Source organism: Chaetura pelagica, unplaced genomic scaffold (assembly GCF_000747805.2).
Source record: "Chaetura pelagica isolate M959 unplaced genomic scaffold, ChaPel_1.0 scaffold10, whole genome shotgun sequence".
Taxonomy (NCBI): domain Eukaryota; kingdom Metazoa; phylum Chordata; class Aves; order Apodiformes; family Apodidae; genus Chaetura; species Chaetura pelagica.
Window position 1 is genome coordinate 9937845 of NW_009952263.1, and position 22526 is coordinate 9960370.

General features: G+C 40.7%; 2 protein-coding genes across 4 annotated transcripts in view; one reads left to right on the forward strand and one right to left on the reverse strand.

Annotated features, from left to right (window-relative positions):
• JAZF1 (JAZF zinc finger 1) overlaps window positions 1–13184 on the forward strand; it is a 92958-nt gene extending 79774 nt beyond the window's left edge. Inside the window, exons 5-6 of the mRNA XM_010007638.1 lie at window positions 3932–4101; window positions 11937–13184. Of these exons, the coding sequence (XP_010005940.1) occupies window positions 3932–4101; window positions 11937–12113 (347 nt within the window). The 3' untranslated portion in view covers window positions 12114–13184. The remainder of the gene's footprint in view (window positions 1–3931; window positions 4102–11936) is intronic.
• Window positions 13185–16268: 3084 nt separating this feature from the next.
• Window positions 16269–22526, reverse strand: part of TAX1BP1 (Tax1 (human T-cell leukemia virus type I) binding protein 1) — a 62611-nt gene continuing 56353 nt past the window's right edge. For all 3 annotated transcript variants that reach the window (XM_010007554.1, XM_010007556.1, XM_010007555.1), the window contains 2 exons: window positions 17121–17203; window positions 16269–16470 (listed from right to left, as the gene is read on the reverse strand). In XM_010007554.1, coding sequence (XP_010005856.1) covers window positions 16269–16470; window positions 17121–17203 — 285 coding nt within the window. The remainder of the gene's footprint in view (window positions 16471–17120; window positions 17204–22526) is intronic.

The window sequence follows — 22526 nt, forward strand, 5'->3', positions numbered from 1 at the left end:
AAGAGCAGATAGACCGAGCCTTTTGGTGCAACTTTGCTTATTAGGAACATTAGGAAGATGTTACTGAGTAATTTGGGTGATATAACATTGGTTTTAGGTTAGACAGAGGTAGAACCATGTAGGATCTCTGAACGAAAGCCAGATGATGAAATTGGATGTGGTAAAAAGCAGCAAGCTAGCTAGCAAAGGCCTCACAAGGAGCATTGCCAGAGGAGAGAGGTGGAGAAGGCAGTTTTCTTGCTGTTGTCAAACTAGTACAGAGTTACAGTACTCATATTGTGTATTTCTACATCACCTCGCTGAAAACACGTGTTTCTCTTACCGCCCTTTCCCCTCCAGATACTTAGACGCTCTGTCTTAGAGAAATGTGTGTTGTTGACCTTTGGGCAAGTTTTTTTTGCAATTCAGACCTCTGAAGCCTAATTTCATTATTTTTTCCTTTGAGTGCTGCATGTTGAGAAATGGTAAGGCTATTAGCACACATGCTACAGAAATGGCTCTGCTCTGTCCCCCAGAAGGGCAGCGTGCCCCAGCAGAGCATCCTGTTTTCCGTGCATGGCAGCGTCCAAGCAGAGATCAGTGAGCCAGCTCTCTTGGATCTCTCTTAGGAGTTACTGCAAATACTTGTCCAAGTCACACAGTTGTTACACCCTGGAACAGACCATTGGTTAAATCCAAGGGTGCTTAATTTTAATTTTATTTTTCCTTTTGAAAAGTAAATATTTGCAATTATTGCAAAACATTAAAAAAAAAGTTTAAAACAAAAAGGCAAGCCAGCAAGCTCTATCTCGATCAAAGTGCATGGCTGCACACTTCCCCTTCATGGGCCTGCTGGCCCCTGGCAAGGAGCCCAGAGGAGCTGGCAGCTCGTGCTGCAGCCAGTACACCTGACGTGTTGCCGAGGGCCAGGGTCTCCTGCTCAGCGTGGGAACAGCCTCACAAAGCCACCACCCTCAGCCTTACAGTGCTTAATTAAAATACCTCATCTAGGGCCTGTTTATTATGGCAGCGCCAACCTGTGTGTTGCGCTGTTTTTCCTTGGGTTTTTTCCCCCTTCTGTGATGTTGCCTGCCATCAGTGAGGCACTGCATGGATTGCTGCTCTTAGACACTGACAACTGAGGAAATTAAATTCTGACACAGAATCAGTTAAAAGGCAGACTTGAATCAGTGTTGTTTTTCTCTGGTGACTGAAACAACATAGTTATTTGAAGGATAATTTTTTCTTGCTAATTATTTTTTTTTCAAAACAGTCAGTTTTTACATTTTGTTTAGACCAGGGCCCTCTTGAGTATCTTTTGGGATTTGTAGTATTTATATTTTCTTTAAAGAGAGTGCAAACAATTAAGTTTAGTAGGACACTGTTAGATAGAAGCAGTGATAGACTCTGCAGTTCCAGCTTTGTATAAGGTAATATGCCTTTAAGGTACTTTGCACTAGGATTGTAACTGTTCTGTGCAATAGATATTTTTATGTTTAGTCATATGAAAAAGCTCATTGTATTTGTAAAATGCCTAGGGGCAAGTCTTGGTTTAAAACCTTGAGCCACTGAAGCATTTGCTTATGCTATTTTAAAAACTCTTTGGAGCCTTCTTACTTTTTTGTTCAAGTAAGCTAATTAAGAGAGAACTATAAGGATGGTCTGACCTCACAGATGCTTAAGCACATGTTTTGGTCTCTTCTATCTCTCTCCTTCAGTGAGTCTACCTACAAGTGAAGTACAAGCAAAATTTGTTTCATAATTGGATCTTACTGTACAGTTAGTAGAAAAATTAAAAAGAAGCCCAGAAAGTACAGGAAACCCTATGGAAGTGCATAATTGCAATGATTGCTGCTTCTCCCTGCTGTTCTATCTTTTCCCTTGTATCCCATATTGCATATTAAGTTTATTATAGAGTACTGATTGTTCTTTTATAAAGGATGCTCTTTGTTATCACTAGAAGTAATGATATTGTTAGGAGATGTCATACAGTCTCAAATTATGTTTTCATTGGGATAAAGAAATCCCATTTAGGAGGACATCATCTCCTATTAAGGGGGCTTAAAAGGGGAGCGCTTATAATGGCAGGAAATGTATAATGGCAGAAATTGTTGGTATCAGTGTTCAGAATTGTGTATTTTCTCATCCTAGGAGTGCATATATGTATTTACAAAAGGGTTTTGTGTTGCCTTTGCTTAAAAAAAAAAACCCACTGAGCTAAAAAGTTTGAAAGCAGCAGCCTGAGGAATTTTTTCCATCGAGATACAATCAAGGGCAGGAAATCATAGAAGCAGAGTTGTGGTTTTGCCTTCATTTGTTTATTAGTTAATTAAACTATAACAACTCTTAACTTCATTTTAGGTTAACTGTTGCTCGAGTTCAGAAATATTTTAAGAGGTCAATAATGCTTTCTTTGGCGTTGGCTCGTTCAGTGTGGGATCAGGAGTCGAAGTCAGCAGGGCAGAGTTTTCCAGATGTGCTGCAGAGCGAGTGTGCGTGCGCTCATGTCGACAGTTCTTGACGGTGGGAAACCATCCATCTTTCCTCATCTGCGCACCACCCCGTATGGATGAAAACCACAGGAAAGAAACGTGGATGGCCTGACATCTGTAAGGGAACTTGCAGTATCTGATGAGAGCTCAGGAGCCCTGAGTACTCGCAGCTACCAGTTAACATGCATTTTTACTCAGTGATGGAGAGGTGCCGAATTTGAGTGAGAGGACTGGGGGAAGGGGGGATACAAAAGGGAAAAATAGAGACCATAGGTGTGTGTTTAGTTTTGCCAGAAGCAAAAAACCCCCAAAGACCCCAGTGTATGTTGCAGCATAGGTTTTCTCTGTGAAGTCAGGATGTTTCTTTTTTCAAGTGCTGTGAGGCATCTGTCTGTGTTTTCTGCTCAGAGCTGCTCATGAGGCGTGCACTTAAAGGGCATATGAGGGAAGCAAATAGAGCCATGTAAGTGTCACATAACTGTCTTTAATAACGGGAGCTATTCCAGCACTCAGAGCCAAATCGTCTTTCAGCAGAAAGGATAAAATTTAGCAGAGCTGGGAAAGGGAAAGAAGAAAGGGGAGGGGAAACACAGCACCACCTCCTGCTGACACCACAAAAGTTTCCCCCAGCTTTCCCTCTCTCTCCCTCTGTGCATATATTTTCTTTTTAATCAGCCGGGGCTCTTTCCTCCCCTGCTTATTTTTTTTAAACTGTTTTTTATAGTTGGAATTCTGCTTTCCTAATTTCTCTTGTTTCACATTTAACTTCTTCAGAGAATTTCATTAATAGTTATTGCAATTAAAAATAACAAATATACTCAGCACCAGCTGCTGTCATAGCATATCTGGAGCGTACTGTGGTCTGTTCAAGGCAGCCACACAATGCAATTTATCCCCACACCTGAGGGAATGAATTTCACAACTATAATTGCTACAATATAATTCTTATTAATGTTCTGCTATAATTCCTATTAATTCCAAAGGGCTAGTAAATGCATTAGGACTTGTCAACATATTATTTTACACTGTTTATGATCTGTAGAATTACACTCTTCAGTATTGTATTGCACGAAGAACAGCCTTAAAATTAGCTTTAATTGCAATGGTGGGGGGAACAGATTTTCTGTTCAGGCGCTGGGAAAGTGGGAAGGATCCTGGTGTTTGAAAAGTAGTGAAACTGCATTTTAAACGCAGTCCTTTGAACTTTCTGTGCCACACAGTTAACAGTTTATGAAGATGTATTAATAATTTCTGTGCTGGTTATTAGAAAAAGAACTGCTGGTGTCTTTATGAAGGAATAAATATAAGATAGATTTAGAAAATTAAAAAAAAACTGTCTTCTAGCAAGGAGAAAAGTGGGGAAATTACAAGTCATTGTAACTGATGTAATAAATACAGAATGTGTTATCTTGCTGTGCTCTTATTTATTCTTGTTTTATCTCACTACCCCACTTTTCTAGGTAGTGAATACGATGAGGAGGAAGTAGACTATGAAGAATCAGACAGTGATGAGTCGTGGACTACAGAAAGTGCTATCAGCTCTGAAGCTATCCTTAGTTCAATGTGCATGAATGGAGGGGATGAGAAACCCTTTGCCTGTCCTGTTCCTGGATGTAAAAAAAGATATAAGGTAAGCAGTAATGCGGACCTACTGTATTTCCCTCTGGTATAGTGGAGGGGAGGGGAAGCCACTGAAACCAGTTTGCACTTCTCTCATTAAATAGACTTACCGCATTTATTCTTGTGGTATTTTAGCAGAGTACATATTTTATTTACTGGTTAACAGCCAAGTTACCAGTTTTACAAAGGATGTAGCCTTTGCATCCCTGTGAGTCAAGAAACATTACATATAGTGACTCTTTTCACTTTACACGTTTGAACTAGCTGTCTGTTATTTAAACAAATGAACTGCAGAATGCAGGAATTGCTACCAGCAAAATAATCTCTTGGCTCCTTTTCAGAGATACTAAATAAAAAGCTTCTGTCCGTCAGTGCCAGAAGGAATTTCTTCTCCCTAACTGCTAGAAATACTGACTCTCCTTTAGTGAGACTGTGTCCAGGGTACTTTTCTTGGTAAAGGTGGTGCACAGAAGGTGGTGGTTAATGTTCTACAAGTCAGAAATCACACTGGGAAGGCAGAGCCTAGGAGAAAGGCTGGCACCGTTCTGTCCTTGGTCCAAGTCCCCATGACTTGTCTGCACAGCAGTTGTTGTACCTGGCCCTAAGTACAAGGCTAGCATCCCTCTGTGTGACATGCTGTGGAACAATTCCCACACAACCACCACCCTTTTTAATTACCTTCCATCATGAGAAATTTTTGTTCTGTTTATGGGAGTGAAACATCTTTAACTTTGAACCTTGAGCTGGTTGGTGTAGAACATGCTGTGATATTGTGAGGACAGCTGCTTTACATGAACTGGAGAGACAGGTGAAATGATACTGAATAGCTTGGAGTTCAGTACACCATACTGTTTCAGTGTAGTATTCTGTAATCATTGACATTTGGGAACAGACATTGCATGTTGGCACCGTTCCTTTAAATCACTTCCTGAAGTTTTTGCACGAAGCACTGGAGAATTCAACCATTGACCTATCCCCTAGAAAAGCAGTGGTGGCTGGGTTAGCTTTACACTAGTTGCTTTTTTTATGGCTTCTCCTTTAAATAATTGAAAAGTAGGGTCTTAAAAGAGAACAGAAATATGAAAGGGAAATATAGGAAGACCAATCACATTTGAGATAAAACAGTTGTGACAAGAATGAATAAACAGTGCATGAAATCATGTAGTGGACAAAAACGTGTTTCAGTGATGCTGCAGCTGTTCCGAACTGCAGCAGCTGCCGTAGCAGCAAAGCACAGGACTCGGGTCCATACACACATCAGTTAATACTGACGACACTTAAAACACGAGCAAGAGAGGAGTGTGCTCATTTCTTTGTGACATACAGGTCTTTTTTTGTAGAGGTTAGCCTGAACTATATAATGGTTATTCTCCTCTTCAGGTACAGGAAAAACTGAACACCATCTCCAGGGGCAGAGCAGAGGGAAAGATGTTTTCAGGCTATTTGCAAGTATTACTTCGCAGACATACCCACATTATGCAAGATGAATACTTCTCTTGTGTGTGGTAGAAGCTGTGTCAGAAGAAGGGTATAGTATAAAAGCTGAAGCCCTAACTCAGGAAGCAAACAAGCCATGGTGATTGTTAGAAGCCACTGTGCCCACAGGGCATCTATGCATTGCAGAAAACATTCACTTAATGGCAAAGGCTGGAGAACCCTGTAATTTGCTATATCCTGTCTGTTTTCTGTTTGACTGCCAGGCCTCTGTCCTTTTATTGCCCAAATAAGCAAGCTGTTTCTGCCTGCTTCTGCTATCTCACTACCTTCATCTCAAATGCATGAGGACTGTCCAAGGGATATCTTGTACACCATTAATGTTTGAACAGTCAGACAGGGAACAAATTAATGACCCTTAGAGAAGCTGAAAGGTAGAGAGCAGCAGCAAATAAAAAGTCCCATATTTTCCTAAGAAACTCACCTCTGTTTAGTCCTGATAGGAACACATTTCCTTAAACTCTGCCTCACCTCATTTCTCTTTTCTGTGGGCTCTGTTTCCTCCCTTTTTTCTTCTCAGCCTAAGTTTTTTCTTTTTACATTTTTATCTTTGTTTCCTTCCTTCTAGCTTTGTGTCAGCTGTGTTTCTTATTTCCTCTTCATCTTCCTTCTGTTTAACCCCCCTCCTCTGATGAATTATTTGTGGAGTCTGGGTAGGGAGTCCTGTGATCAAAGCACTGGGATTTTCTGGTGGGTACTGGATAATCACAGTCAGGGTTGTAAAACAATTATAGTGTTTCAAACAGGAACACGGACATGCACATACAGTAATTGCCAGGCTCACTTTACGGCTGAGAAGGGATGCATTCCTTTAGGGAGCCAGGAGGAAAAGAGGATATATACAGTCTTCTTTTGTCTGGCCTTAGGTGACGTACATTTGAGAAGCAGAAATGTTATTTTTAGAGATGTTATTTGTATTACACTACTGCTTAAAGGACCCAGTAGGGATGGGGCTCCTTTTTGCAAACAATGTACAAGGATCAGAGATGGCCTCTGCACTGAAAAGTCATTATGGAAAGGTAAATAAGATCAGAACGAGTACAACAAATACTCCCAAGGAATGGGCTGGGGCAGACAATGGAAACTGTAATGAGAACATGTTTATACACAAACCCAGATGAGTATCAGAAGACCCTACTGGCCTTCTGCCCAGCTGCTATCTCTTGGCAGTTTCCCATAGGCAGTGCAGTAGAAGTGAGTCATAAACATTTAATTGTTCTTCAGGAACTTTATTTTTTCAAGAAATAAAATCATACACCTATAATATGTACTGGTGCTCTATATAGCACGGCACAGATTTTCTTGAGGAAACAAAGATTCTGGAGGAAAAAATGATAGATTTGTTTGTGGAATAGTCAGAAACAGCTACATGAATCTGAAGCACACTGACTTCAAGATGCTTAAAACACAAGCCTCTGAACTACTGTCTGAAGCTTGCATTCTTCTTCTCTAATTATGGTTACTGACCTAGAGAACAAGCTGTAAGTATTTTATAGTTTGCCATTTATGGATTTGTTTTTTCTTCATATGGTTTGTATTAGATGCCTTAAATGTGATTTTTAGAAAATCATTTGCATGATTCAGAGGAACCCAAAGATCTTTGCCTTGCTTCTGTGGAGTTCACCCTCACCAAATTTTGGATTTACATCCACATGTAGATGCCCATCTAGAAGCATCTGCATCTTGAGGAGATAACATGCTTTGCAAAATACCACCTCTAGGAGCTCCCGCGTGGATTTATGAAGGTGGGGATTAATTTTCCTTTTCATTCAGTACCACCTATGTGTGCCAGGTATTTGGTCTCTAGCTCTGGAGAAGGACATTCAAATTCTTTGTTTATTGTAAATAAACTTATGCAGGTGACTTCCAGAGAGCAAATGATACTTGAGAGAGAGAGAGAGAAAACCCCTACAAATAAGACATAAATACCATTATACAGAAAACTCTATAGAGTATTTGTTATAATTCTTCTAGTTTGTGCAAATACAATAATAAAAGAATAATATCTTCTTGGGCATACAGAAATACAGGTATGACTGCAGTACAGGCCTTGGGCAAAAGGAGAAGGGGTACCTTCCAAGAATGCTGAGGCATTGGATTTGTCTTTCAGGCAGGTAACAAGATGAGGGTCCTAGGCCTGTCGAATGGGGCAAACCCCTGGGAAGGCTGATCCAAGAGCTTCAGGAGGGGGAATACTGAAGTGAGAGAGGGAAAGAAGGGAATGTACTTGAAAGAAACGAGCAAGCCAGAGCTTTCAGGTTGAGCAAAGAGGAAATGGAACCACAGAGACAACTTCAGGAGGAACAGACAGGAGATAAAAAAAACACGAGTGTCCAAATCTGAAACAAGAAATGCTCCCAAACCATCTTTGACATCTCTTTTCCTACTTGAAGGGGGTAGCAAGCTCTCTGCAGTGTGGTAGCTTCATGAGTGCTGCTGTGCCAGGGGCCTAGCCCAGCAAGTGTTCTTGTGTCCATGCAAACCAGGTAATGCCAGTCTAAACTTCTCTGTCTCCTCCTGGTCTGGTCCCAGGTTAATAATTGTTTCAGCCTTTTAGAGTACCTTTCTATGCTACCATCTTCCTCAATCTTTTGTGAGAGTAAATAATGAGCCACCCTAAGTAACCAGAGCAATAAAAGTGATGTATGAGTTTGGCAGTGGGTTTTGCTGTACCTCAACAAACTCAGCCCTGACATACAACAAAGTGTTTACGTTACAGCAGTGGAAAAAGTTCTGAAGAGTCGACTGTAATTCTAACAACAGTTTTCTTTTAAACAGGACTACAGGTCAAATTTCATGTTATACTGGCCCTTCGTACTCTGCAACGTTTACTGTTTTTCAAACCTTCCATGGCCCAGTTCATTCCATGTAGGTTTCTGGTATTTTTTTCTGCCTGAAAGTACTTTTTCCCCTTCATCAAAGCACGTCATGTGCTTGAGGCTGAGTGGATCATGAAAAAATCTGAATCAGGAGAAGAGTAGCATTGGGATAAATAGTAAGAGTATTTGTGATTGCAGATTTATGGCATGTGCAGCAATTGAGAGTAGTTTAGAAGTATCTTAAAGTGATTTCTTGCAAAAAATAGAAGTACAAACAGTTTCTGTACTTTCTAATATATATAGGGTTTGGGGATAGCTTTGCTTTTAAAATTTCACTGCAGCAGCAAAAGTTTAGCAGGTCACCTCCAGATTTTATCTTCTTGGAAGGCACGGGTCCTTAACAGTACTTAGGTGTCGACAGATGCCTTATGACAGTGTTTGTGCCATCCAGTGACATTCCTGGCCCCTTCACCCCAACAGTCCTACAGGTGCTGAAGGTTGTTACTATGTGCAAAACCATCTAAAAGCTGCCTCGGGATCTCAGATAACTTGCAAGGTAATTCACTTGGCTGCTCTTGAGGATGATCTGTAGCTTTGATGTGCTCTTGTCTGTCTTGGCAGTACAGCATTCTGTCCTCCTCGGAACACTCTTCACCCAGAAGTAAAGTGCTCTGGGGGCAGGTTATTCAATATGTCTGGTTTATACTGGGGACAGAAGGTTCTTGTCTCCCACATGACAATTGTGCAAGAGTTGTCCAGCATTGTTAAGCATGCAAGGGACAATTTGGGGGCTGGACTTGCAGCTTCAAGTGAGGATTGAGTGCCTGGATGCTCTAGAGGAGAGAAGCATGAATTTGTGGGCAGAGCAGTTTCTTGGAGTCTTGCACCGCACACGTTTTCCAGGGTGGATATTTTAGGGTAAGTTTTTGTTTCTAAAAGATTTCCACAAATCAACCTCTCCAGACCCCCAGGCTGCCCTAGCAGTGCCACTTCGGCGGTGCAGACTCCACAGGGTGTTACAAGTTCTGACGAGAACAGTATCATGCTCACATTTATGATTGAAACAGGAGAACTTTTTTTGCTTAAAGATTAAAAATACATTGCTGCCGTGGCACAGTTAATGTGTCATAAATAAGGACCAGCACTGCACTTTGTAAGGTGAGAACATTGTAGCTATCCGAGAGACTGGGCAGTTTCTGTTGCAATTCTACTCCTCCCTGATTCCCTGATGGGAGCTCCAAGTTCCTTACACTTCTCTTGTAGTTGTGAGCTGTGGCTGGAGCAAGGCAGTGGAGGGCAGCACACACAGGGACTGGCTCAGGAGTGGGACATAACACTTGAGATTCTTACTCAGAGGAAGTTGGATTAGGAGGTAGGGGAGGAGAACAGGAAGCGTTCACAGGGAAGTGGCATTGAAGATGTTAACCTTGTGCTTTTCTGGGATTTGCCTTCTGCTGTATACAGTCTTAGGAAGTTTTAGGAGTTGTAGCTCTTTTCTGTTTACTGAAGGCTTTTTGCTTTTTATTCTTGTGTTTTTTAAGAAAGAGATTGTCTTAACTTGGCTGATGGGTATGAGTTCAAAGCTGGAGCTTCCACTTACTGTAAGCTGTGTGTTGAATTTGCGGCTTAAAAAGAGGACTTTTGTTGTGTTTTCTTTTAATTTAGTGGGTTAATTAATATTCAGGATGTGACTTGATTTTGACTTTTTAAAAATATTTTTTTAAACCCTGAGATAGATATCTGGAAACTAATTTAGAGAGGACACAGTAGAGCCTCGGAGCTGTACCTTTGTCATAAATTGTCTTGGCATCTTTTTTCCTTTTAGAAGAAACTCTAATGAAAGACAGTTTGCCTTTCCTCATTTATCCAAAAATCCAGGCTCTACTGGTGGAAGCAGATAAGAGACAGTTAATAAAATAGATCCTAGATAAAGAAGTATCACATGCTAGTGAGACCACAACAGCTTTTTACACTTTTGCCAGAAAGATGTGAGAGGAAGGAGAGGGGTATGATTTTGATTTCTGTTTGTGAGGGACCAGTCCTCAGGACCTACACTTGCTGGAATTGGTGTCCAAACCCCACTGTAACCCCAAAACGAAGTCTCGTTTGAAGTCTCGTTTGCATTCCAAAAGGCCTGCGTGAGAGGATGGAGACTGCACTGATGGCTGCATATGGCCTGAGGCTGCATGTACAGTGATTGAGATAAGGATGGAGGGGCGGAGGTTCCACTCCAGCTGCTTAGGCTTGTGACTCAGTCAGGCTTGCACATCCTTGTGAAACAAGGAAACTAGGCCTATAAAACAAGGGGCCGCAATGGTGGGCTCAGGAGCCTCAATGACACCAGCTCTCCCCCACTGGCTGGCCCAACACTGGATCCAGGACTGGTGACTTTCTGTTATCTCTCTACACTTTTCTTATCTCCCTTCCTGTCATCATTAAGTAACGCAAGGTCTAACAATGATTTTTTGTCAGGTTGTGCAGCTTAAACATACGTGTTTGTACTCTTGTGATCTGTCAGCCTTTATGATTGTGCAGCCTAAGATAATGATTGAAGTGTCCATATTCCTTCTATAGCTTTAAGTAAACCTAATATTCAAATACAGACCTTGAGTGTCATTTCACCTTAATCTGATCAAGGGGTATTAGATGGTTGAGCATTTCCTTGGACCCTGACATTTTCCCTGGAAGGGCCAGGTCTGAGACAAAGGTTGGATCCAGCTGCACCTAAGCTCTCTGAGGAGTTTAGAAAGCAAGAGGGTCTCTGAATCCCCCTGGGCTGCCCTGCTCAGGTCTCGACACCGTTTCATAAGGTTCTTGATTAATCTAGCAAAAAGTCTTGTTTCCTGACTTTGCCAGTGTAAGGGTCAGTGTCGTGCTGGTTTTTGTTCTTTCTCTCCTAACTAGAGTGGAAATCAGTTCTCTGATGAACTACTATGCTGTAGAATATTCTCAAACAATAGCTATTTTGAAGATGTCTTCTCTGGATGATTTTCTAAGTGCCCTGTGTAACTCTTTAAGTTAAGCATTCCCTGCAGTTAATTCTTTGGAGACAATGTGTAAACTATCAGAATTTGCTGGTGCCTAAAGACATATCTAGAAACAATGACACCAAACGGAACAAACACACCATGGGAGGGGAGCTTCAGTTTTTTGAAGAAGTGTGACTTAGTCTTCATGCCAATTCTTTGTTTGCTTGTAAATGAACCTCTGAATAAAATTTGTCAATGCCATATGAAAAAATGTCAGGAAGTGAAGAACATCAATGCCCGAGCCCATTACATGCTATTTTTTTGAAAGAGCCATAACCAGGAGATAAAAATCAGAATTACGCAGGTAGATGTTTCATACTTTAGAACCACGGATTATTCAAGACTTTGTCCCATCTCGTATCTTGAAAGCCCAGCCCGTGCAACATCCAGCGGGAGTTCCTAGCAATGACTGTGATTTTGCTTGTGAGGTGAATCAATTTCCAGTTCTTACCAGGAAGCCCCGACCAGCCCTGACCACTAACATTGTCCTTTCTCACCTGCAGAATGTGAACGGTATAAAGTACCACGCCAAGAACGGCCACAGAACGCAAATCCGCGTGCGCAAACCCTTCAAATGTCGCTGTGGGAAGAGTTACAAGACAGCTCAGGGCCTGCGGCACCACACAATCAATTTCCATCCCCCCGTGTCTGCTGAGATTATCAGGAAGATGCAGCAATAACATGCTGGTCACAAACGTGCCAAGAAACCCTCACCAGCAGTTGCTGATTTTGAGAACAGCCACCTTTTTCAGGGGAAGCATTCAGCAACCCTTTAAAAAAATTAAATGCATGCTTTAAAATTTTCTGTAATTTTGGAATGATGTATCTTTGTAGAGTTAATGATTTTGTACATTTGCACATGTAATCATCATACCCATTTTCATTACTATGAGATAAGGTGCTATAAAAGCTATAGGTTCTTCAGAACATTTTTCTCCAAAACAAACAAACAAACTGGGGATGGGGGGTGGGGGGCATCGGGTATTTAGTTGTCCTGAAGTGTTGAATAGGAGTGAGAGGAGGAGAGCTTGGCACTGACATCCTTTCAAGATTGTAACGTGATGAAGACTTTGATGCATCTGTCAATGTGTGTGCAAAACCAAAACAACACCACCCTCGTCAAACTAGAGTTAACATGCCTTACATAAATGGAGTTATCAGTGGAGTAGCAAGACTTTTAGGTAATGGAAATATAAATAAGAAAGAATGTTTAACATAATATGCTAAAAATATTTTCATACTTAAATAACATACATAAAAGGTGTGCTTGCTGTATTTTATATTATCTTGCAAATCTTTTTTTTTTTTTCTTCCCTCTTGAAATGATGAAAATCCTGCCACTCAAACTAGTAAACAATCACCTTAGTGTTAGAAATTACTACTTTTTTGTTGTACAAGGTGTCATATTGTGTTCATGCCCATCAAATATTTGAGGACCAATCTCTCAGTCCAACTAAATAGTTACCCCTGAACTATCCGTCAGAAAGACACTTGGAAATACTTAAGTGCAAATTTATGTGTGTGTGAGAAACAATTATCTTCATCTCAGATGAAGTTTTAAAGCACTTTGTAGTTCTCTATTGCCAACAGATTTAATGTTTTATGTGTTGCCAATTCTTGCAACTACTGTACAAGCATGTGCCTGTGGTTGCAAATAAAAATTAAAAATTCTACGCCTGGTTTAAGGAGGTCCATTATTTGTGCTAAGGGAGTTTCTAATGCCTCCCCCTCATCTTTATTGTATTTTGAGATTTCCTTTGTGTGTTGTTTTTTTTTTCCTTCTCATTATAGGTCACTGCATTCCATGGGGAAGTGTCTGTTTAGCTTTACAGTTAATTTTGCAGAAATATGACATATGAGCCTTACTGAAGATTATTAAGTGCTTCTTGCAGCAGGTGGTCAGAGACTGATGGCAAACAAAGGCCAACATGAGAGGGCTTCGTGTCTGGACCATACCTGAGCATTCCTTGCTTGCTATCTTGCCTTGCGCCTTCTTCTCTCACAAGTGCTCTTCTTGGAGCTGAGCTGGCCGGGAGGGGAGGGGGCAGCCCCTGCCCCAGCCCCAAAACACTTCTGACCCCCCCAGGGTTAGGGAGGAACTCGCCGTGTTAACCACGGCCATCGCCTTTGCTTTGGTCCTTGCCCTTCACGTGCAAAGGAAAGCTCAAATAAAGGAGGAATGAGCTTTCCCTCTATTTTTTTTTCTTTCCCCCAAAGCTTTAAATAAAAAGTTGGTAAGGATGACAATTACCTGTTCTCCAGCAGAGTAAAAGTCTAATTAAAACACTTGAAAATCATCCTAGTGAGTAAGTGTTTCAAACAAACCATCACTGTTTCATACCCCAAAGAGGTGACAGTGCTTGCGCTGTGCTGTCAGTCAGGGGTCGAAGGATGATCCAGACATGAGAGTTCCTGGCACACACAAGGCCCAGGTGGCCATTTCCCACCTTCTGCAGTTTTGGCAACAGATCTGGCCAACAAACACATTTAGGCTCTGCTCCTAGTGCAAGAAACTACAGGCTGGGCAAGTTCATTCAACAGCTAAACAGTCGTAAAGCGTCATTGTTGCATGTAAATTCCTTTCAACTATGAAAAAAGAAATTCCAGTTTCTATTTACTTATTCATTGTGACAGTATTATTAAACTGGTAAAGATGGGACTATTTTGTTATACTGTGTATAGTGAATGTATTGTACTGTGTCTGTGAAAAGTGTGCTTTAAATTATATTTTCATATGTTTTGTTGGGGACAAAGTACTTTAAGTTTGAAAGTGACAGAGGTTTGTTTTAGAACTGAAGGCAACTTAAAAGAAATCCTGTCAAGAAAGCTGCTTATAAATGTAAATCAAATCACATTTAAAATAAACTGCCTCTGATCTGAAAAGACTGCTCTGTCCTCCTTCCTAACCCAGAGTTATGTTCTTGGGCTGCATATGGTCTCTCATTTGTATCTCTTACTTCAGTATCATCAGACTCTACCCAGTGAAGCAACTTCAGCACCCTCAGGGCACAAGGTGACACAGGATGCCACAGCCTGAAGAAAAAAGGGTTTTTTTTATCAATCAGATAATTTATTTAATGGGTCAAAAGGAATTCAGATTTCCTTCCAACATTGCAAAAGGAATTGGGTTACCAGATAAAATTGGGACTGACCACTCCCAGTGGCAGGATATGGGTTACCTTTCTCCTAAGCGTTTCCAGAAATGAAGTGGCTATCAATTACTACTAAAGGAGAAATCATTAACATTTTAATTCAGTGAGGTTTTAGTAGAGGTTTTTGGCTTCTGTCACATACCTACAACCTCCCTGAGTAGGTTACTTTAAATAGCCACCCTGGCATGACTGCTTAACAGGGAAACTATTTCAGTAATTCCCTATATTTACACACATCTCTGCTTTGGCACAGTCACATTTCGAGGTTGTCCTCCTGCCTGGGTGGGATACCAGCCTCTGATATTTCAGAAGTCTTTAATAATATTTTAGTTTTACAGCCTAACTTTTCATATGCTGATGAGTTATGGTCAGAAAAAAAATGAACAAATTGTTCTTTCAGTGCTTCCATGTGTTACCTCAGACCATCTCTTGACATGAAGTTCTAAGTTAAAAAAAAAAAATACTCTAAGACTTAAAATGGAACAGAGGCCGAAACGCAGATTTATCAGCCTCATGCAGCTTCCATAAATCCTGCACTGAACAGGATATTGCACGTGCTCATGAGAGACCTGCAGACGAGAAGTTACTCAAAACCTTAGTCCCTAAGTCTCTCTAAGAATATGAAGAGATGTGGGCAGGTTTCTTTGTCACACGGAGCTGAAACATCACTCACTGTAAGTATGTAAAGCCCAACTCGGGTTTATTTCAAAATGAGCAGCAGGGAAAAAGGGATCATTGACTCCATGAATCATTTTGCTTTTAATGTAACAAGACTACTGTACAAGTGGAAAGCAAATTTACTTAATACAGTTAAAGTAAATATAAAATGTTTAGATACACACACATGTTTTTACTTACTGGAAAGAAATGCATGAAGTTAAAACACAGAAGGTTTTAAAAGCCCTAAGCAAAAAGGAACATAATTCACTGCTGTGAAAATATAACAATATTTCCTACTGACTGCAATTGCAACATAATGGCAATGATTTTTTTAAACAATTGCTTTCAGGCTTTTCAACACAACAGATTCTTTCAACTCAAAACCACTGCCTGAAGGTGTAACATACTTAATTTCACATTATCCCTTAAGGCAAACGTTCCAGATGTAAGACTGAAGTATTTGCCGTTAGTTTGTTACAAGCATCTCATCTCACAGTACGTGCATCTACATTTCAGAAATGTACTAGAAAACTATATTTTGATAGGGTAAGTAATGCAACTTTCTGATGTAGCTGTGACTCAAAGGAAAAACTACACAACTTTGCTAGGAGAAACATCTGTTTATTACATTTTTAACCATGCCTCAGTTATGGTCAAGAGAAACCCTGGGTGCTTTGGTGGCATTTTTGTGTAGCTGAAGAGCATCGTGAAGCTGATCTCATTTTTTCTGAGGCAGAGTCACTCCTGTGTCCTTACAATTAAATTCCACTAAGTAGGGTAATAAATAGCTACATACACAACAAAGTGGGGTTTTTTCTGGGTTTTTCTAGTATAATGTTAGGTAGAGAGAGAAGAAAACCCCATAGCAGCTTATAGCCACGACTTGTCACAGCTCCCGGTAAGAGTACATTAGCTTGGGATCAGAGTTTTGCACTGTTACAGAAAAGCTGCACTGGTTTGGCTCCATAAGTGGACTACTCAAAAGTGGTGGGTTTTTTTAAGCTACACTGCAAAATAAAGTTTTTAGTCAAAGTTTAATACGTTCTGATCAAAGTGTGTCTGAACATGCCTCTCAAACCCTTGCTGATCGTAGTCAGGTGGGAACTGCTCACTGCACATGGGACACACCTTCCAGTGGCTCTCCACGTGTTCCTCAAACTTACTCTGGTCATAGTTAGGTGGAAACATCACATGGCAGAGAGGGCACTTCTTGTGCACATCAAAGCTTCACAAGGAGGTGGAGAGAAAGGGAAAAGGAAACAGTTATTTAATCCGTTACTGCAAAAGAAAATATCAAAGCAGGATCCTGTTGCCACCAAAGTTAAGAGCTTTACTACAAACTTAAATTCAGGCAGGCTATGTATCTAAGCAAGTATACAGTTGATTTCAATGTCTTGTCAATGTCTGAAAGCAGTTAAAGTAGTTTTGCAGAGGAATTCCAAAATAACCTGCCATTTTAAAAGCTACAAGGTTTTGACGTAATTCCAGCTACCCCTGAATACAAATCTATTGACTGTCTTAACAGCCAAGCAGTTTCATGGGAAACCACTCTCCTTGCTCATAAATGCTTGCTCTTAGCAAACACCACACTCCATAAAAGCTCTAAACTTAGGTGCACAATTAGGTTGGAAAGAAAGGGGAAAAACCAAAAGTTACTCATGCATTTACTGAAGAAATGGTACACGTTCTGTCAAAATAAGGTCTAGCATAGTCTACCCAGTCTCACAGCATATTCTCTGACAGTTGATTGTAAACCAAACGTTTGTTGACCATGCTTAGTAGTTTTTTGTCTCCACCCCTCACCTTTGAGTAAAAACATCTAGTTAGATAGAAACCTACCCATGCCATTAAAGACCAATAAAAGAGAACATCTACCTGGCATCAAAGCAGAAACCTGTTCCACGTTCATGCAGAAGAAGACTTGGAGGATCAGGAGCAGAAGGTACAGTGTTATCATCCTATTAAACAAAGGAAGTATTTTAAATAATATTCACTAGAAACAGCCTTTTTTCCCCTCCCTCCTCCAAATGCATTTTTGTTATCAAGCATAAACCTGGATGAAATTCACCTTTCCTTTTATAACCTTCTGCAGTTTAAGTTTTACTTGAGTGTACAAAAGGGAGACATGGTTAATGAACACAGCTTGCCTTTCGACCACCTACTTGGAGAGCAGAACCACATGCCAGTGCTGCCAGGATGCTGCCACCAGCACAGGAACTCAGCAATGCAGGTCACCTCACTGCTGCTGCCTGAGGGCCAGGCTGGAACAGATGAGTTAAACTGAACGCAGGGCACCACACTGCCAACCATGACAGCATTTTATTGAGAGCTAAAACTTACATTCTAGACAACAGAGTGTCAAGTCAGACTTAAAATCTGCCCAATTTCATTTCAGCAAGCGGCAAAAGACACTTTATTTCGATTCTCATGCTTGGCTCCCAGTGGTCAGTTTTGAGTGATCTGCCAGTGCTCCTCTCACCAGTTGAGCAGGTCCCAGGCCTCAGGCTGCTGTCAGGCACACCAGCTCCACTGCCCCCCTCAGCAGCTCTGTCAGCTCTGCTGTCTGCTGTCCATCAGCACTAACAGCACATCAAAAGCTGCCAGTGGCCACTGATGAGGATCACTCTGCTGATGGACAAGCAGGTTTGCCTCAGAGCTTCTATTAGGTTAGGAAGGCAGGTCCATGTCTCTAGGGAATACCTGCTCCTCACCTCTCACAAAAGGAAAAAAATCTGCCTGTGGTGGGAAATTGTCCAGCAGAAAAATTAAGAATACCTGGAGTGCCTGGATTCTGGGAGCTCCCTTCTGACAAGCATTCTATGATTCTACAATATGTTTAGCAGGTTTGGCTTGGGTTTTATTCTGTGATGACATTATTACAAATTAAGACTTAAATAGGCACAGTGATGTAAGCAAATAGAGAAAGGAAGAAAGCACAAGAGGAAAATGAACTGAAGGAATTAAAATCAGAACTGTGTTTGTAAACCCATTCTATCTGCAGTATAAAACTATATAGCATTTTGGTTCAATTCTGCGAGCAGATAATAAAGCACAAAACCTATTCAAGGTAGGAAAACAGGTACATTCATCAAGATTCATGAAACTCCAACTCCTAAATCATTTTCTTCTCAAAGATGCCTTACATGCAAGAATTATGAATCATGTCACTTATCTTAAAAAATGGATGTGTAAGGGACCATATATAACAGCATACATGCTGTAAGTTTTATACACGTAACTAACATGCATATTCACATTTCATTCTGGGGCTTTGTCCTTACAAAGAGTTAATAGAAACAGAGAAGGATGCAAAGATTCCTTCAATATTTTCTTCTCCTGAAAGCAGCTGTTTAGTTTCAACCATTTAACATTTCCATTAAGCAGCTAGTGGGGCTTGCTGTGACAGATGCTAGCAACAGAGATGTTTCCCTGTCTGACCTGCTTGCTCTGCACCTGAAGTAAAAAGGGCAGATGGGTTTTACATTATTTGTTCCTTTTGTCACAGAGGAGATAAGATGGATGCAAGAAAGAAGAAAAACTTTTTAAAATACTCTGATGCCAAAACCATGACAAAGTTGCTGAGTACCTGACAGTCGGCGCACCAGAATTTACCTGACAAAATGTATGTGTGTCTTCCCTCAAAAAAAAAAAAAAAAAAAAAAAAAAAAAAAAAAAAAAATCACTTACAAAAAAAAGGGGAAAAATTACTTTCTTACAATTCTTTATTATTTGTCACTCAGCTATTGCTTGAACACTGAGCATTTTTTTCACAGCACTTATTGTGTGCAACCAAGTCTTACTGAGGTGGAGGAAGTTCTTCTCTGGTGAAAGGGCTCTTCAGCCTCAGACGAGGTCCTTAAGATTTGTTTAGGACAGACCCAACCATGAACACATCAGTTACCCATTATATTAAGGGTTATTAATTTCAGTTGAGTAAGCAGTCAGGATTTGTCAAAGCTAGTATTAATTTGGTATATAAGGACATTAACCAAAATGATGTGGCTAACATGATACAGATGGGACTCTTTTCCCATTCAAAATTGTTAATGCAGTCAACAAAACCCAGCCTTTAGAAAGGGTCTCTCCACAGACCTGAAAGCAACCGCTGGCCTGAATGCCCCACTGCAACAGAACACAGAACTCATCATTCCTGAAGGAATCCATCCCCATCCAAATGTTAGAATACCACAGAAATTTTAATTGCCCTATCAGAAAAAGAAACCTGTCAGTTTTAATGAAAATTAAAACATACTGAGTGACAAATGAAATATGCTTCTGTAACTCATTACTCAAGTAGAAGTGATCTTCCCAGTGCCCTCCATCCACTTGTATTACCCATGTCAGCACAGGCAGGACCACTTCAGCAGCAGTTTCCCCACATGCCTATTTTGCTCCACTGCCATGGACCATGGGTAACTAAAGATTTTAATTAGAATCAACACGATGCACACTGATTCATAGAAAGGTCTGCCATTTTAAAAAATAATTTAAAAAAATCAGCACTGCCTGTTCACCTTATATAAAGCTTTCATTAGCTAAAAAGTCAAGTGAGGGGGTTTTTTTGTTTGTTTTGGGCAGGTTTTTCACATTATTTACTCTAGTTATTTTAGCTTTTTGTTCATTTGTTCAGTATGGGTAACAGGAGAGGTGCCTGAGGACTGGAGGATAGCAAATGTCACACCAGTCTACAAGAAGGGCAAGAAGGAGGACCTGGGTAACTATAGAGCGGTCAGCCTCACCTCCATCCCTGGAAAGGTGATGGAACAACTTGTTCCTGTCACTATCTCTAGGCATATCAACAACATGGGGGTCATCAGGAGCAGTCAGCATGGTTTTATCAAGGGTAAACCATGTTTGACTAACCTCATAGCCTTCTATGAGGAAATTACTAGGTGGATAGATGATGGTAGAGCGGTAGATGTGGTTTATCTTGACATTCAAAACCCACCTGGATGCGTTCCTGTGTGATGTACTCTAGGTGACCCTGCTCTGGCAGGGGGGGTTGGACTAGATGATCTTTCGAGGTCCCTTCCAACCCCTAAGATTCTATGATTCTATGATTTTGCCCCCTTCACCCTTTTTTTTTTTTTAAAGAAAAAACCAAACCATAACACATACTGGTTACTGCTAGTGTCTTGATAAGATTACATTGTTTACATTTTTCTCCTTCCTTTCAAGCTTCTGACAAGTGTGACACCCTATCATGTAAAAATGCAGCATTCCTTTTTGCAAAACTGATTTGAAAAAGATGCTGCTGCTCTCCTCCACATGGGCACACGTGTGCTGTCCTGCATTGCTGCCTTGTAGGCACCAGCTTCAACAAAAGGCAAGCACAAGTGCTGACAGTTTTAAAAATGGCTTTTCTGACATCTAAGTAACATTAAGTTTGGTATGTCCTAAGGACACAGCTTTCCCATTACCCAGTTCCATTAACTGTAGAAAACATACTGTGGATTCCTTATAGTAGCTTCTGGCCTGTGTACCAATTACACTACCCAATATGTACTGATACTACATTAAAACATGGAAAGTCTGTCTCTTTAGTGTATTTTTTGTCTTGGCCAAGTATATGAAGATGGATGAATTCTTGCCCTTTTGCTATGCTTAAATTAAATGAGAATTCAAATCTACACGAACCTACCTCAAAATGCATATTACAGAGATTACTGTGTAATTCAAGACTGGTCAAAAAGTAACAATGAGAACTTCACAGCTATTCTAACTACAAGTTACACTAAACAGTATACAATCATCAGTAACTAAAAACTGTCATACACTGCCCTGGGGTAACTTGGAACTTCTGAAGAGCACAGAAAATGTCCCATAGTCTTGTACTCTGACAGCTCTTTCTGTCATTCCAGATGGACAAAACTCCTGAAGTGTTCCCTGTAAAACAGGGATGTATGAAGGGAGGGTGGATCTTACTCATCTTGGTTCACCACCACTTAGTGCCCAGTTTCTTCCAGCTTGTATAACCAAAGATACAATCTTTATTCTTACATATGATGTTACATATACTTTTCAACCTGACATTAAAAACCCACTGTCCCATGGTAAAACACACCAGCTCCTGCAGACTCAAAAACTGAAACGAGAGGGCAACTTGAAGCTGCTTTATGGAAAGAGTTTGACAGTAATTGGTGGGACCCAGAGACAGCTTGCTTGCACTCCAGACTGATGACCAGGGGCATAGCTCCCTGGTCATCCTAGTCCAAGACCTCTACAGTGCCCTGCAGTGATGCAACAGAGCTGACAGATGGCCTCATGTCCTTAGTATGCAGCAGAACGAATGCCAGTCCTGCTGAATTCAGAAATTCAGATGTCTAGGTGAAAGACTTATGAAGGATGACTTTAACAACATGACTTAATTATTGCCACTGGTCTGTAACTCTTTAAAATTACTACAGTGAGTTCCACAGATTATGTGAATCATAAATATAACAATAATGGTTGGTAAAAAGGACTTTGCCACTAAAAAAGGAAGAAGGGAAAGCCCGAAACAGTCAGAAACCAGTACAACTCATGCAGTTTTACCAAACTAACCAATTTTGTCTCAAGTAGTTAAGTACTGCTTTCATGATTACAATTAAAAGCTAATGTCATTAGTTCAAAGATTGCCAAACAGAAATCAGAGACAAAGTTGTGTGACACTGTACAAAAGCCAGCAAAGTGACACCCATCTTAAACAATAAATGAACAGCCACACCCCTGACACACACTGCAGGTAAACTAGAAAGATGAATACAGACATTTTCTTCCTGTGACTCAGCTCTGCCGTGCCAGTGAAATCAAACTCTTTTAGGTCTCTCCACCTCTCTGGAAGCAGACTGGTCTCCCAAGAGGTACCTGAATACCAGCTGCTCCTTTTATGTCTATCCTACAGAAGAGATAGTAATTGGCTGCCAGGGTAAGGTCAGGCTAAGACAGTGTATTGAGGTTTTTTTGCTAGAAGAAAGGCCATTTTGGCTTCATCTCAAAAAAATATCCTGACCCAGCTGTCATTGCCAAAAGTTACACCCCTCGCTCCCCACAAATTTACTGCGACTAACAACATTGTTTAAGAGTCCCAGGACAGTTATTCTGGGCTTCCTGCCAACTGTAATCAAGACTACATTTCTAAAACTCACATTTTCCTTTTCAAAATATCTATGTGTGTTGTTTACAGATCTCTCCCGTACATACCTGCTTCTAGAAATTCTCTTCTCCAAGTTATTTAATTTTTGGTCAATTATGGAAGCATGAGCAAATGGAAAATGGGTTTTGTGTAGATAGCAGCAGGAA